General features: G+C 49.1%; 1 protein-coding gene across 1 annotated transcript; it reads left to right on the top strand.

The window, feature by feature from the left end:
- The first annotated feature begins 237 nt into the window (after positions 1–237).
- On the top strand, positions 238–12717 carry BATF (basic leucine zipper ATF-like transcription factor). Its single transcript, XM_083864172.1, has 5 exons — positions 238–328; positions 1326–1500; positions 6183–6534; positions 8327–8431; positions 10927–12717. Exons 3-5 carry the CDS (start codon positions 6469–6471, stop codon positions 11131–11133), a joined length of 378 nt encoding a protein of 125 aa, XP_083720298.1. The 5' UTR covers positions 238–328; positions 1326–1500; positions 6183–6468; the 3' UTR covers positions 11134–12717.
- Positions 12718–14543: the final 1826 nt, after the last annotated feature.

Genomic DNA, 14543 nt, shown 5'->3' with positions numbered 1-14543 from the left:
TGGGCCTTCCCCATCATCTCCGAACGAGACTGCCACCGAGATGAGTCAAACCGTCAGACAACATCTGCACCCTCCGCACAGCACGTCCATGCGCTTGGATAGTTCAACTGCTGGGCTCAGCCCAGGCAGCAGAACAAAGAAACCCTGGCGGACTGGGGGACAGCTGGTAGCTGAACCTTTTCAGTGTCCCAAGCGCAGCTGGGTGACCTGGTTCATTTTGGACCGATCCCAGAAGGTAGAAAAGGCCTGTGAAGACAGTGGTGAGAGAATTTGGCCTTGAATGGATGTACTCTACCAGGGTCTGACATCTGCTGACCTGGAGACACTTGTAAGTGTACAGCTGAGTATTTGCTCATGAGCTGCTAGGCCCTTGCCAGAGACTGATTAGAGGTTGCTCAACTAAATACACAACCAGTTGATCTGTTTAGGACAGAAGGAGAATGTGGTTCATCCCTTCAAAATAGCCTGGAGGTGAACTCTAATAATTTGTGTCTTGAGACTGAAACTCCTGTGTATGCCAGAGGTCTGACCCTGCCAACCTCCTGTCAACCCTTCAGCTCTAGCCGGGCTTGCTCTTCCTCTCCACTTGGGTCAGATGGACCCCATCCACCTGGAACTCAATGTCCATATCTGGAAAACTAGCACATTTGGCATTTTCTTTCTACAATTTCCTTCTTTTAAAATATGGTAAAAAAACCCCAAAACATTACTAATGACATTCAAAAAAACCCACATAAAAGTGGCAAAGCCTTGCAAGTACTGAAAACCTAGAAATTGCCCGAAATTAGTTTGCCTGGGCAGCCTGGCTTCAGCTGTCTTGTGCATATGATCACTTCCTACGTTTTGCCCTGGACTGCCACCTCTTCACCACCCAGGCTGGACCTTGGCTGGAGGGAGCAATATGCTGGACAGCTAGGCTGCCTCTTTTCTTAGCAGGGCTGGGAAACTCCTATCAAGTTGGTGAAGCAAGAGGCTGCAGAAAGAAGGGTGGTTCTCCTGGGTAGAGAGCTGATGCCTCCCTGGAGAGCTGCGTCTGTGTCTACCCCTGCCTTGAAGTTACTCTGTGAGTTGGTGAGCCACATAAGCAAGAGCTTTCACAGGAGCAGCCGTGTCTTCCTCATTTCCCAAGCTGCTTTACAGAAGTGCTAAAGATTTTCAGATACAGTCATAGACATCAGGATCTGGAGTTTGACTAAACTAAGTGCTATATAGTGCCAAAACCATAAAAAGATTTGGTTCCTAGTTGGTTCAAAATGTGTATCCAAAATGAATGAGTACTTATGACCTGAATCTCTTTTGTCTCTTATTTTGCACCTGTCAAATAGGTATAACTCCATCACCTCATCCCCAGCTCTGGACCTGAAAAGGTGGCTGAGAAAACAGCTTCATTAATAACCCTGAGGCTCTCACTCAGTGCTGAAGTGATGAGCATTACAAAGTGTCCATGAAGAAATTGAAAAGCAGGATGTTGGAGCATGCTGACTGCAGGACAAGATGAAGGTAACACAGCCATCCCAGGGAATATACCCTAGTGGATCAGGCAGCCACAGAGCACAGCATGAGGGCATACATGCAGTATGCTTTAGGAATTTATTATGGGATTTCCATAATTTTGAGTTGGGCTTGACTTACAGCCCTTGTCATTTATCGGATATTCCAGGTGTAAACTACCAGTACCTGTTTCCTGTACATTGGCTGGTAAGGACTGAAAGTGTTGGTGTTTGCTCTGTGCCAAGTGGGATGAATTTGGTGGGACTATGCTTCAGCTCCCCTGGCACAACCTCACTCTCACACTCAGCTGAGTCAAGATGAAATAGTCCTGGTGACAGAGACTGGAGAAGCTGCACACATTGCAGACAGGACATGTGGTGGCAGAGCAGGACGGGACATGGCAGAAGCATCTGGCAGAGAGCAGGGACTTTGTTCAACACAGCCATTCACTTAACATCTCTTCTCAGCACTGATTTCTACGCAAAAGTCTTCAACTCATGTTAAGAATTATAAACAAGTTGTTGCAATTGTCCAAATATTGTAAGAAATTATTTGCATAAAATGCTACATGTGAAGCAGAAACAAACTCGGTGGTTTACAGGAGGCTGAAGTTGGTAACTGCTCTAGGCTGGATTTTTAAATAGCACTATGCACTGAATGTGCAAACGAGATGAGTGAGGTGGATGGGGTGAAAGTCTGCTGCAGGCAGGTTTACAAGGAAACTCCAGCACCCACCTGTGCTGAGGAAGCTGGTTGCACATGTGGGACATAGGGATAAAATACCCCATGTGCTCTCTTGGTTCTGAGTAACCCATCCTAGTAGCGCCTTTTTTTTTTTTTTTTTCTTTTTTTTTTTTTTTTTTCTTTCTTCCCTTGTTTAAACCCTGGGAACAAAACTCATAACATAATTCATCCCATCACGGAGGCAGGATTCAACCTGGACTTCTTTTGAGAGACATTTCTTCCCAGCCACTTTATATAAAGGGGCTTGAATAACTTTTCTGAATTGCCCATCCTGAGGTCTTCCTAGCCTCATCTTGCTTCAATTGTCAGATCTCCATCTTTCCTGCTGCAGTTGGAGCCTGTTGCTTCTTACCCTGCTTTGGCTGCACAGAAACCAGCTGACCACCCTTTCCATTACAACATATGAAAGACTGTTCTTCCTCACCACCCACTTCCCACCCCCAAGACTTCTCTTTTCTAGGCTAAATGGGTCCAACTTCTTTACTTCTTTCTCTTAGTGCAGTATTTCTGTGTGTTCATCCTTTGTATTGTTTTCTTCCAGACTGCTCCGCTTCTTGGCCTGGGAGTCTGAATGGGTCCTGCACAGGCAGCACAAAGCAGTCATCTCCTCTGCCTTGCCCCAGAACCCCAAGTCAATACCTGACCCCTTTGCTGCTGGCAAAGCTTCAGTTTTCAGTCCTCTGCAACCCCTGGATTTTTCGCTGTTATTCTGCTGCCCCATCGGTTATTCCCCAGGTCTTCTACCTACAGCTCGCTTTGCTTTTCATTTGCATTTGTTTTTGCTGAACTGCATCTTGCTGCTTTCAAACCATTGCTCTGCAGTCGAGATCACACTAAGCTGGACTCCAGAGTCCCTGCAGCCACTCTGTCCTAGGAGAACAAGACTCCCTTCAGCACTGCCTGCTGTAATTTACAAGGGACAAGTACAGAATTGGTTGGTCCTGTCCTTCCCTGGAAAACCTCTGGAACCATCCTTTCTCCGTTAAGCTGCTGGTATGGCAGTAGTCTAGCACTTGTGAGTTTTTCCAGTGCCACTGACAGTGATGTCACAGCTCCAGTGCTTAAGATCAAAGAAAACTAAATGATTGCAGAAAGTCGGGGAATATTATTCACAGTATGAATTTAGTCACCTAAGTCAAGCACAGAGATTAGGAGACCGAGTCCTGAAGCTCCCCCTCACAGCATGGGGGAGCCTGGGCAGGGGAAACAGGAAATCAGCTCCCCGTGTTGTGCCTGCAGCAGGTGCCCAGGTCAGTTCCCAAAAAGCTGTGAGCAGATGCTGGTGGAGCCATACTGATGGTTTCTGCTGCTCTGGGTTGGAGGATCACATCTCTGACCAGAGAAATGGAAGGAGGCTCTCACTGCCTATGAGGAGACAACATGGGTCCAGTCCAGCCCAGAGAAGATTGTGAAGGCTCTGCCCATCTTTCCACCAGGAGACACTTGTCTCACTTGCAGATGATTATTCTTTCTTAAGTTGCAGGAATTCATAAACATCATGGCCAGTTCAAGCGAAAAGAGTGTGTTTGGACAAGGCAGGAAAAGGGATGTTCTCTTAGTCCTGCTCAGAATGACAAAGTGTCCAAACCCTCTCCCATGCTGTTTCTCTCTTCTGAGGCATCTTTATCAGCTGTTAATAAAAGCCCAGCTCTGAGCAAACCAAGGTGCACTCAAAACCTTCCTCCTGTGGATCAAATAACATGATCAAAGGCTATGGTCTTTGCCATAGCCACATTCTGCACAGTTTTGCACTGACTGTCCAGCTCCTGCCAGGACACTCAGCTTCCTTCACCACCTTCTGCCAACAGCTCCACCACCTTCCCAACTGTCTCCCAGACCCTGGTCCTGCTAGGTACTAAAGGAGGGAGTTCAGCTAATTTGTCCAATAATGGAACAAGGATATTTTTCTGAGGAAGGAGCTACCTCCATCCAGCAGCCTGCAGAGCAGGACAGCCAAGCAGTCTTTGAAACCAGCTCACCAGCAGAGGAGTGTGGTTTCCTCAGGAGAGTGGGAATACAGCAGTGTGCTTCCTGGAAAGGAAGTGCCACACAGGGTTGCAGAGTTCAGAGGAAGTGTAGTGATGCAGCGAGCTAATGGATCCTTCAAGGGCTGTGCTGCTATCCAGTGCCTTGGGAGGCCTGAACTCAACACCTCTCCCCTCACCAATGCCTTTGGCTACCTCATTTCTGGAGCCAGCTGCACCAGAAGAGCCCTGTGTGCTACATGGGGGCTGCGCTTCCAGGAAATTGGGTCCCTCGGTGTGGGTCGTGCCAAGCAAACCCTTGCAGCATGTTAAAAGTGTGATGGATCACAGCATTTCCTTATAGCACACCAGGAGGAAAAATAACACTCAGTGCTGTGAAATGTTCAGATAAAAGGGCTAAGAGTAGAACACTAGTGCCACAGGATGTCTCTAAAGAGGGAAATGGGCCAAAATGGAGTAGTTTCCCTACTGGAGCAAAGTCAGGAGATTTCCCTGAGCCACCAAGCCTGCAGCCAGCCACATGCAGTTCTTGGTTTTGGCCATGTTTGCTCCTGTCCTGGCCCCATGAGTGGCAAAGATGGGAAGAAATGCTAGCAGTGCCCATGCAAGTCTGCACTGTGTTCCATGCACTTGCTTCTCTGCAAGCGTGTTTTCTGTGCTGCAATACAGAAATTATTTCCAATACTGTTTCCCAAATGATGACTTCATCTCAAGTGCCCTGACCTATGTACTGCTGATGAGACTTGCTAGCTGTTCCTACCTGAGGCAGGAGAAACTCAAACAAAAGAACCACAGACAACAAAACCCAGTAAGTTTGGAACTGGGAATTGCTCTTTTCCAGAGGAGTGGGTTATTGTGGATGGGTTCATGGCTGTTTCCAGATCTGCTCCTTATTGCACATGTGAGAACTAAGCAGTTTCAAAGTCCTGTGCTCCTGTCTGTGGATGGGGAGCCTGTTGGCATGTGGCCCTGGCTCACCTTGCTGGATCTGGTGACCTGAGCAGATCAGAAAGCAAATGGTCCCTGCTTTGGCACTTCCTACTGCTGCATTGTCATCTCCAGAGCCACTAGCATGGGGTGCTCCAAGGGTACCCCTGAAGCATTGCTGTCCTAGGGGCTGATTCCACATCTTTAGTCTTCTGAGGTTCATGCTAAGGATAGAAGTAGTCCCAGAGAGCACAGGCTGGGGGACAAAGCAGGGGATCCAAAGCAGCTTCTCCTTGCTGCTGTCTTCGTGGGCTGATCCATAGATTCTTATCTTATATTTACAGCACTTTGTGTGACAGGGTTGATATTCCCTTAAGGGCCAGTGGTGACATCCTAATGAATGTTTTAAAGTGCCAAGTAGCTTTGCTTTGTAGAAAATACTAGTCCTACCCAACCCGGTCCAAATGTTCTATGATCCTGAGCCTTTCTTCTTAAATGGGACTGGTGCTCCACCATGCCCACATGAACCACCTGCACAAGCAGTGTTTATGTGGCACCTGCTGAGGGTGCTCGTCCCCTCTCCGGGACCCACGTCAGCGGTGTCGGGGGCGGCAGAAGGGGGTGGCTGGGTTGTGGGGAGATGTGTGGCTGCTTGGGAATTTCCTCAGCTGCATAGGGGTGACTGAGGTCGCCTGGGGCTGGATTGATCTCCTGCCTGCATAGGGCTGGCATGGAACACACTGCCCCTGGAATTTCTGGGACTCCCAGTGCCACCTCCTCCGCACTGCCCTTCTTTGAGGGTCCAGGTTTCACAGCCAGGGCTGGGGCTTTTCTTCCTTTCCATCTCTGCTGTTTGTCTCAGAGAAAACCCATCGCGTTGTTTTTCAACTGCCTGAAGGTGTTTTTCGGGGGTTTTTCAGGCTATTTTGAAGCTCATTTTTCCCAGATGTACTTTTTTTTCTTCTTCTTCTTCTTTTTTTTTTAATTAGTTTTAAAAAATTTTTTCTTCTGTAACTTTTCTTCTTTGCCTTAAAGTTTCCGGCCACGTGACTTTCAGCTTACATCCCTGAGGTTCTGAGAAACCACAGGAGGCTGAGACCTAAAGGGAAGGTGCAGAGGCTCTGAGAGGAGAGGCAGCGAAAGTGTCGGAGTGCTGGGCAGGAGGACAGAGCGCTTCTGGGACGTGTGAGAGCACAGAGCCAAGGGCCACATCAGAGGTGCCAGAGGAGGACAGAGGAGAGGCACAGAAGCAAGACAGAAAGCAGGCACACCAAGAGCACAAAAGAAGCTGAAGAGACCCTGGGAGCCAGAAACAGCAGCTATGCCCCACAGCTCCGACAGCAGCGATTCCAGCAGCTTCAGCCAGTCTCCCCCTCCCAGCAAGCAGGTAAAGCAGGGGCCCTTCCCCAGCTATCCCCAGCTATTTCAGGGTGGGCCACGGGTGGGTAGGAAGTGGGGTGGCACCCACTTTTGGTGTTTTCACCATGCAGTATGGCAGAGCTTTCTAAGAATGGCTGTGGGAACATGCACGCAGGGCTCAGCCAAGGGCCCTGGCAGAAACTCCAGCGACTGAGCTGGGTATGGGCAGACAGAGATGACCTGGTTACCTGGGGCTATACCAGGGGCAGCTGGGGGCCCAGGACCCCAGGCATGGTGGGTCCTGTGATACATGCCAGGCAGGCAGGAAGCTTTGGTGTGACTTGATGCTCTAGTGAGGAGCCTGAGCAGGCACCTCTTGGCCGTGGACCAGGGCAGCTCAGGGGCAACCTGCCTGCTTCCTGCTTCTGTGGACAGCACTTGGAACCCAGAAAAACCCTGCTACTTTGGATCTTTTTTCTTTACTGTTCAGTCTCAGCAGTTTTTCATGTCAGTGATGCTCCACAGAGGGATTTTGTTTTGTTGCATTGCATACCTTAATGGTAGGTCTTTTGCTGGCAGATACAGACACAAGCCTGAGGTATTCTCACTGCCTTTTCTGGCTAAACTTGATTTTATCTGTCATTTGCCGTTTCTCTAGGGCTGGCAACAAGAGCAAGTGCCTAGACTTTGCTCAGAAATCATGGGATTCATCAAGGTAGATGATTTTTGGCTTCCAAACAAGGATGGGAATGCATCCTGGCTTGCATCCTTGTAAAGACAGGGATAAAGCACATGAATTTCCAAAGGATAGGAACTGGACTTGATGCAGGATTTGGGAGCTGCTATATCAGAGACATTTTCAGGGTATTGAAGGCAAGGATAGAACGGTTAAGTTCAAAGAAAAATATCTTGGGTTGGGGGAGGGGGGAGAGGATGTGGACAGATAGATGGGCTGGGAGGATAACTTTTGTGGCTGAATTTTGTAGTCTTGTGGAGAAGTGGTGGTGTGAATGTTAAAGAGTCCACAGGAGGGGCAGTGCAATATGAAAATAGAAGATGAAAGTCTGTGTGACAGTTTCAACTGTCAGAAGGACCAGATCTCAGCAGAGAATGGCTGGTGCATGAAGCTCATGGCCTGAAGCCTGGAGACTTCTGTTCTCCCCTGCCTAAGGGGCTTGGGAGCATTGCAGTCAGCACTGCAGGCATTCCTAACAGGGGACTCCAAAAAAGAGCAAGGGCAGAGATCAGAGAGGTGGAGCAAATAAGAATTGTGTTAAAAACAAAAGCTCTGTCTAGTTAAATAAAGCAGGGCCATATTGCGTTGTGAGGGTCTGCAAAAAATAAAGCCTGGGGCAGAAGGGTGCTGGGGAAGGGAGGGACCTACAGGGGTGAAAAGAGGAAAACACAGGCTGAATATCTGGAAAAGTGGTATATCCAAGGAGCTGGAATGTCTGCAGTGCCATTACCCTGCAGAGAGACAGGAAAGGAAAAGGTTTTCTGTACAAGAATTCAAATCATCTTTTTTCCAGAGGAAGGTCCTTACTCTGGCCCATAAAACAGTATTCCAGGCCAGTGTGTTGGTGAAAGGAGAGTGGTAATTTCCCAGCTGTGCTGGTATCCTCAAGGATGTCAGATGTGCCCCTTCTGGCAACAGGGGTACTAAAAGCATCACACATCCCCTGGGCTACAGCTTTATACTGGTATGGAGGGTATGTCCTTTGCTTCAACGTTATCTGCTGTGTCCCTTTCCCAAATATTGCCCTGCAGGAGAAGGGTGAGGGAGAGAACTACCCTGTCATTTCCATGCCTTCTTTCCCTAGGACTCTTCTGATGACATGAGGAAAGTCCAAAGGAGGGAGAAGAATCGCATTGCTGCCCAGAAGAGCCGCCTGAGGCAGACCCAGAAAGCAGACACACTGCATTTGGTGAGCACTCCCATCTTCCCCTGGTGCTGAGGACTCATAAAAGACAATGTGCTTCTCCCCTGGACTCGGAGCAGAGATGCTCAGTAGAGGCAGGACAGGAGAAGTGAGGCCAGGGCAGGATGTAGGAGTCAGCTTTTGCAGTGAGAGCACACAGCCCAAGATGACTGCCACTGAAGCGTTTAGTTTTGCAGCTAGTTTTGAATCCAACTTTATCTCTCAGTCTTTCATTACTGATTTCCTTTCCCAACTCTCTTCTGTCTGAGCTCTTTGAAACCACAGTCTCACCTGGGTTGGCTCTCCCCAGGTTTGAGATTCATGCTACCACTTATGCAGAGGTGCAACAGCCTACAAAGATGCTTTTCTGTGACACTGTGGGCACTGCCAACAGCTCTTCCCAGTGCAAAGAATTAGATACCTGCCTTTCAGAAGGGATGATCACTTCTGGCTGTGTGTGCTTGGGCAGGCCTATGTAGTCAGTGTTGGAGCATAAGGGCTGGGATGATCTGCATTTTGCGCATTGATAAGTGTAGTCCCATGTATTTTGGGCCACTGGTGGGAAGGATGAAGAATATGCAGCCTATAGTGGCCAGAAACCATCTTCATCCCTGTGCTGGGCTTGGCTGTCCTCTGAAAAGTGTTTGTTCAGCTCATGTTCAAAAAAACTTCCTTTGATTTAGCAGTCTCCATATTTCCATTATTGGAAATAATTATTGAGAATCCAATTCTGAACCTTCCTCCTTACATAGTGCCCTTAGTCCATGGTTGGAGCTAGGTTTAAGACAGAGATTTCACTCTTTTCTCAGTATCTGATGAACCTTCTAGAGCTGACATAGCTCTAGACTGATTGAATTACATCAGCCAGCAGCAATGGCTCTGGGTAACTGTTTCTGAGAGAGGTGAGAAAATACCCTTTCCTTGGGGTCAGTGCTCTCTCCACAATAATCCTAGAGGTGGGTATAGGCTCTGAGCTTCCCCCAGGAAAATCCTGCCTCGCTGTGCACCAAACAGAATTGGGCTGCTTTTCTTAGAGCAGATAACAAACCACTTGCTTATGAGATTACTACTGCTCAGCTAGCATTGGTAACACACAGTCCTTGCCTGCCCATTGGGATGGGGCAGTGGGGCTAAGTCCAGTTTGGATCTCAACAGGCAGATGAAAAAATGCAGGGAGACAAGTAGATGATGGATGGTAAATTTCTGCTAGTTTTTTTCAATTACAGTGGTCAGTGACACTCTGCTGTTCCTGGGTTCATTCCCTGAGCACTCTTTGCCTTTGGTTGATTCTGCATCAGGGCCTTTGTTTTTCTGATGTGGTTCTTCACAGAAAAGCATGGCTCCTTTTGAGCTATGGTGGTATGAAAGGAGGCACCAACTTCATCTGCCCCAGGGTTTTCTAGCTTGTGTTTTGAGGGGAATGAGTCATGGGAAAACTGGGACTCCTGGCTGTAGTAACATCCCATCTTTCCCAACATCTGGCCCATAAGTAATTCCCATCAGTTCCTGAGTTCAACAACAGTCAGGATTTCCAAACCATTTGGTCATGCCTGCGAGATGCTGTTTGTTCTGTGAGCTCCTGTTGTGACAGCAGCTGTAATTGCTGGGTGCATTTCAACCCGTGCACGGAGTAGGCACCACCAGGAATCAGCATGGCAGCGGAGTGAGCAGAAGGTTCACTTTGACAAAGTGGTGGTGCAGCTTTCCAGAGCCTCCAAGTTCTGGGTCTTGCTTTAGCTCCAGCTTTCCAGAGCCTCCAAGTGCTGGGTCCTGCTTTAGCTCTCTCACCTGAGTTTTCAATCCTCTAGTCCTGCCCAGGCTGCTGACTCCATGGTCAGCCGATGCCTGCAATGCTTTAGCCTGGAGCTGGCTGCACTTCAGCAGAAGCAGAGGTAGCAAAAGCCTTGATGCTCTCAGTATTGCTGAGACAAGGCTGAGCATCATTATTAACCCCTTTGTTGTTATTCTCATTAATACCAGTATTAATTCAGTTCTTTTGAGGCCTTAGTTTCTCTTTTCTTCTGACTCAAGCGTCTCCCCTTCCTCCCCATCTCGCCGCTGCTTTCCTCGGCTGCTCGCAGGAAGCAGTGAGTCTCTTCTTTCCAGGGCCATGACAGGTTTCCTGTAGCAGGTGGTTTTCTGGTTAAAGACGGCGGTTATTCAACGTGCTCTCCCTTGGGGGCTGGGCTGCCCGGGAAGCGCCCGGAGATGTGTGTGTGCAAGAGAGGGAGCGAGAAAGCCTGGGCGGGAGCAAGCCACAGTCAATTCTCGTAAGCCGGGGCTGGGGAGCGTGGCTGGGGCTGCCGGCATCGCACCCACACCCGGCCCGGCCAGCTGGCGGAGGAGGGTTTGCCCAGGCGTGGCTCTGTGATGAATTTACCAGAAATACAGCATTCTGGAAATTCTATGGGGCAGAGAGGTGAAGTACCACAACCCTCGTGTCCCTACCTCATCCCCGTGGGTCCCATGCTGAGGAATCCCCTGTGGTTTTGTCTCCTCAGGAGAGTGAAGACTTGGAGAGACAGAATGCTGCCCTGCGCCGGGAGATCAAGCAGCTGACAGAGGAAATGAAGCACTTCACCTCGATGCTGAGCTCCCATGAACCGCTCTGCTCCATCCTGACATCCCCTCCACCGCCTCCAGAAGTGCTCTATGCCACACACTCTTTTCACCAGCCCCACATTAGCTCCCCACGCTTCCAGCACTGAGCCAGCCAGCAGGACAGAAGCCTGCCAGCTCCACTGATGGAGAAGAAACTTTGTGGGGCTTGCTTTTCCATCCAAGGGAAGGAATTGGACAGATGAACATTCCTCCTTAAAGTGTGTATTCTGAGTGATTTGCCTAAGACTTGCACCCTGTGCAGAAATGGCAGAACCACCAGGTATCTTTGGACAGTTTCCAGCTTTGATTCTGGGAGGAAGAGGCAGTCACAAAAGGGCACCAACCCCCTTCTCTGGTCCTTGTTTGGGGAGACTCACAGGACTGTGCAGCACCAGCAGCCTCCCTAAGAGCAGCTGGCTGTGGCACACAACAGCCAGACCTCCAGGAGGAGGAAAGGGGGCAGGGGTGGAGGGGAAGGTTGGGGGCCACAGAGTGTCAGGGCAAAGCTGGTTTATTTTTTTAAAATAAAGATTGAAAATGCTTAAGTCTTTGTTTCCAAAATAGGATTTGAGTCACTCCTAAGGCCTGGCATGATACAGTGAAGACACAGGCAGCAGGAGGGGAGAACCTGGAGCCCAGAAAACAGCCCTGCATGCATAGGAGTCTAATCCAGAGCAAGCAACCAGAGCCCCACATTTAGAAGGGGAGCCCATGCATGTAGGCTGGGCAGGCTGAAGAGCAATGGTTTCTGGGGTGATGAGGTCCCTGTGGAGGATAGGTATCTCCTTGCTGCAGGGCTGGACCTGGCTAATGAGTGTGACATGCCATGTAGTATCACAGGTCTCTTCTCAGCTGAGCCTCTCAGCTCCCTACTACTGGTGGCTATGCCTCCACATGCTCCCCTTGCATGTGTGGAGGTGCACTGCCATGTTGTGTCAGCTCACAGGCAGGTCTTGGTGGGCTGGTGGAGCCTTCAGTTTGGCCAGCAGCACAGCTGGGAAGGAGCATCATGGCTTGGAGGGAGCTGGTGGTGTTTTCCTGGTGTACACAGGAGAAGCAGGACCTAGCAGGACTCTTGCTCCAAGGTACCCTGCTAAGGCAGGGTAGCTGCAGCCTACATTCTTTCCCCTTGCCCATCAGTCACAGCTTCACAAAAGGCTGCTGCACTACCTCATGCATTGAAACAGATGAAACTCGAAAGGTCAGAGAGGAGGAGATTAGTACTTCTGGGTCTGATTTGTTGAAAACACAAGCAGTCCATACAAGCAATCTCTGCACCTCACCCCACACCAGCCAGCAGCCCACCTATCAGCCCCATTCTACACACAAGGCTGAAGCCCACCTGCCAGTGGCTCAGGACTGTGGCCATTTTCAAGGAGCATCAGCTGCAATCTTTTCAGCATAGAGTACCACACACAGTGCTGCTGATGTAGGTTTTTAAGTGAGGGAAATAGACCAAATTTGTAGATATCCTTCTTGCAGGCACAGAGAAGCAGTCTATTTGTGGGAACTGACAGTGGACAGAATGTAGATTCTTAGGCTACAGGCAGTGCCTTGAAGCCTGTGGGAAAGCTAAGGACAAAACTCCCTAAGTGTGACCTGGAAAATCAGGAAGAGAAACCCAAAACAATCCGTATAAACAATCCCTGTAGATAGCATCCTCCTGACACCTAGTGTTTTTCCAACTTGTTTACTGGTAGAGATGTTTACAAAAAGGTGGTGCCCTGAAAGACCAATCCTATTCACTGTAGCGAAACACTGTATAAAAGAATATGTCTTTCAATAAACTTTGCTGTAATGCCCTCTGAAAAACCGGAATTCTACGTGTCATTACATGAGCTGTCCTGAATCGTAACAATAGCCTATTTCCAGATGGGCTTTGGCCCATCATCATAGCCCTCAAGAGCAGTTGGGTAAAGTCTGTAGTGTGCTGTGCTGTGCACATTTTCTCTCTCTGGTTTGCACTAGCAAGGTGATAACCAAATACTGCCATGTCTCAGCCAGCTGTCCTCAGGATAGGCACAGGTAGCCCTGTGATTTCTCCTGCCACAGTCTGTTCAGAGGTTTGTGAGCCTCCTGCCTCCAGTTTCTGTGCCAGCAAGAGGTGCACTGTGGTCAGAGATGCCTGGTGTCAGCACACTGGCCTGGGTGTCACCCTACACCCAGAGTGTCACCTACAAAAGCACTGCTGACGCAATGGGTGATTGCACTGGCCCTCCCTGTCTGTGTGGCTCTGGGATGAGGGATGAGCACATTTAGGGAAGGACACAGGGAAGGACGGTGGTTATTCCAGCCAGAGAGCTGGGTTTCTGCATATATGACATGCACAATGCATCTACAGGAACAATTTCAGTGTGTCTTACACCACCCCTCTCTGCTAGATCTCACACTAACAGGCTTCACTCTAACCATTGGTTCAACAAACAGAGCTGCTGATTCCTTGTACAGGCCATGCTTTGAGCCAGTCAGGCTATACAGGCTCTTCCCAAGGTGCTTTTCTCTGTAATTTGTCCCTTTAAGCCTGAGAGAGACAACTGACTCCAGCTCCAGATGAGCTTGTCTTTACAGGCTCTGCATCTTCTCCTGGGATTTTCTGGTGGATTTTCTCCCAGATTTTCACTATCACTTCTGCTGTTCCTTAGGGTTCTGATGTTCCCATGCTTCCTGGTTTACAGGCAGAGAAAAAAAGCTACTGCTGCCTTGCTTGAGGTTTGCTGTGGAAGGCACTGCAGGCTCATGCTCTTCACTGGAGGATGCAACAGAGTCCCACCAAAGCTTGCAGTGTCGCCTACAGTGAGAGATCTCCACCCTTGCTGCGACCTTTACATTTTCTCATGGCTATAAAATGCTAAGCTTGGTTTTAGCTGCCGATGGAGAAGGTCCTACCATGATGTACATGTCACCTATGCCCACTCAGATATGGAGCCAATATTTTTGCTGCAAAGCTGTCGAAGTCTAGATCCTTCAGGCTGGGTGGGGTTCTGTGTAATGCCCATAGAATTGCTAGACCCAGTCACTGGAAACGTCTCAGACATATTACTGCAACTCAGAACGAAAATAACCAGCAAGTGGTGAGACTGGGAGATGGGTTTGCAACAACATCCTCTCCAAAACCTAAACAATATTCCTGGCATCATCAGTCCAATGTGCCCTCCCTCTGCGTGGCTGACTGTGAGCTGGAAGCTCCTACCAGTGCTGCACTCAGCCGTTTTGGCCAAACCAAGCCATTCTGGTGTTCGCTGGTCTTAGGAGACACATCTTCCAATCTGACTTGGCTTTGCCCCTTCTCGCCCGCAAAAACCTGATCACAGAACATGATCTGCGTGGCTGAAGCTGGTTTTGACCTCTGCCGCCTTCTGTAATTGTGAGGTACCTGGGAGGCAGTCTCTCTTCGTTATAAAGAATGGTTCTCCTGGGAGAATGTCCTTATCACCCAAGCACCAAGGGACAACATATCCTTTCTGCTCCTTCAAACAGTGCAGGGAAAAAAGATCTTTTCGTAAGGCTATTTGCAGAG

This window comes from Zosterops lateralis (genome assembly GCF_965231275.1).
Source record: "Zosterops lateralis genome assembly, chromosome: 6".
NCBI lineage: Eukaryota > Metazoa > Chordata > Aves > Passeriformes > Zosteropidae > Zosterops > Zosterops lateralis.
Note: the sequence above shows the minus strand (reverse complement) of the source record. Positions and strands in the feature narration are given on the sequence as shown.

Coding starts and splice junctions, on each gene's coding strand:
- BATF (XM_083864172.1), top strand. CDS start 6,469: ATGCCCCACAGCTCCGACAGCAGCGATTCCAGCAGCTTCAGCCAGTCT. Junction 6,535..8,326: donor CTCCCCCTCCCAGCAAGCAG/GTAAAGCAGGGG, acceptor TTCTTTCCCTAG/GACTCTTCTGATGACATGAG. Junction 8,432..10,926: donor AAGCAGACACACTGCATTTG/GTGAGCACTCCC, acceptor TTGTCTCCTCAG/GAGAGTGAAGACTTGGAGAG.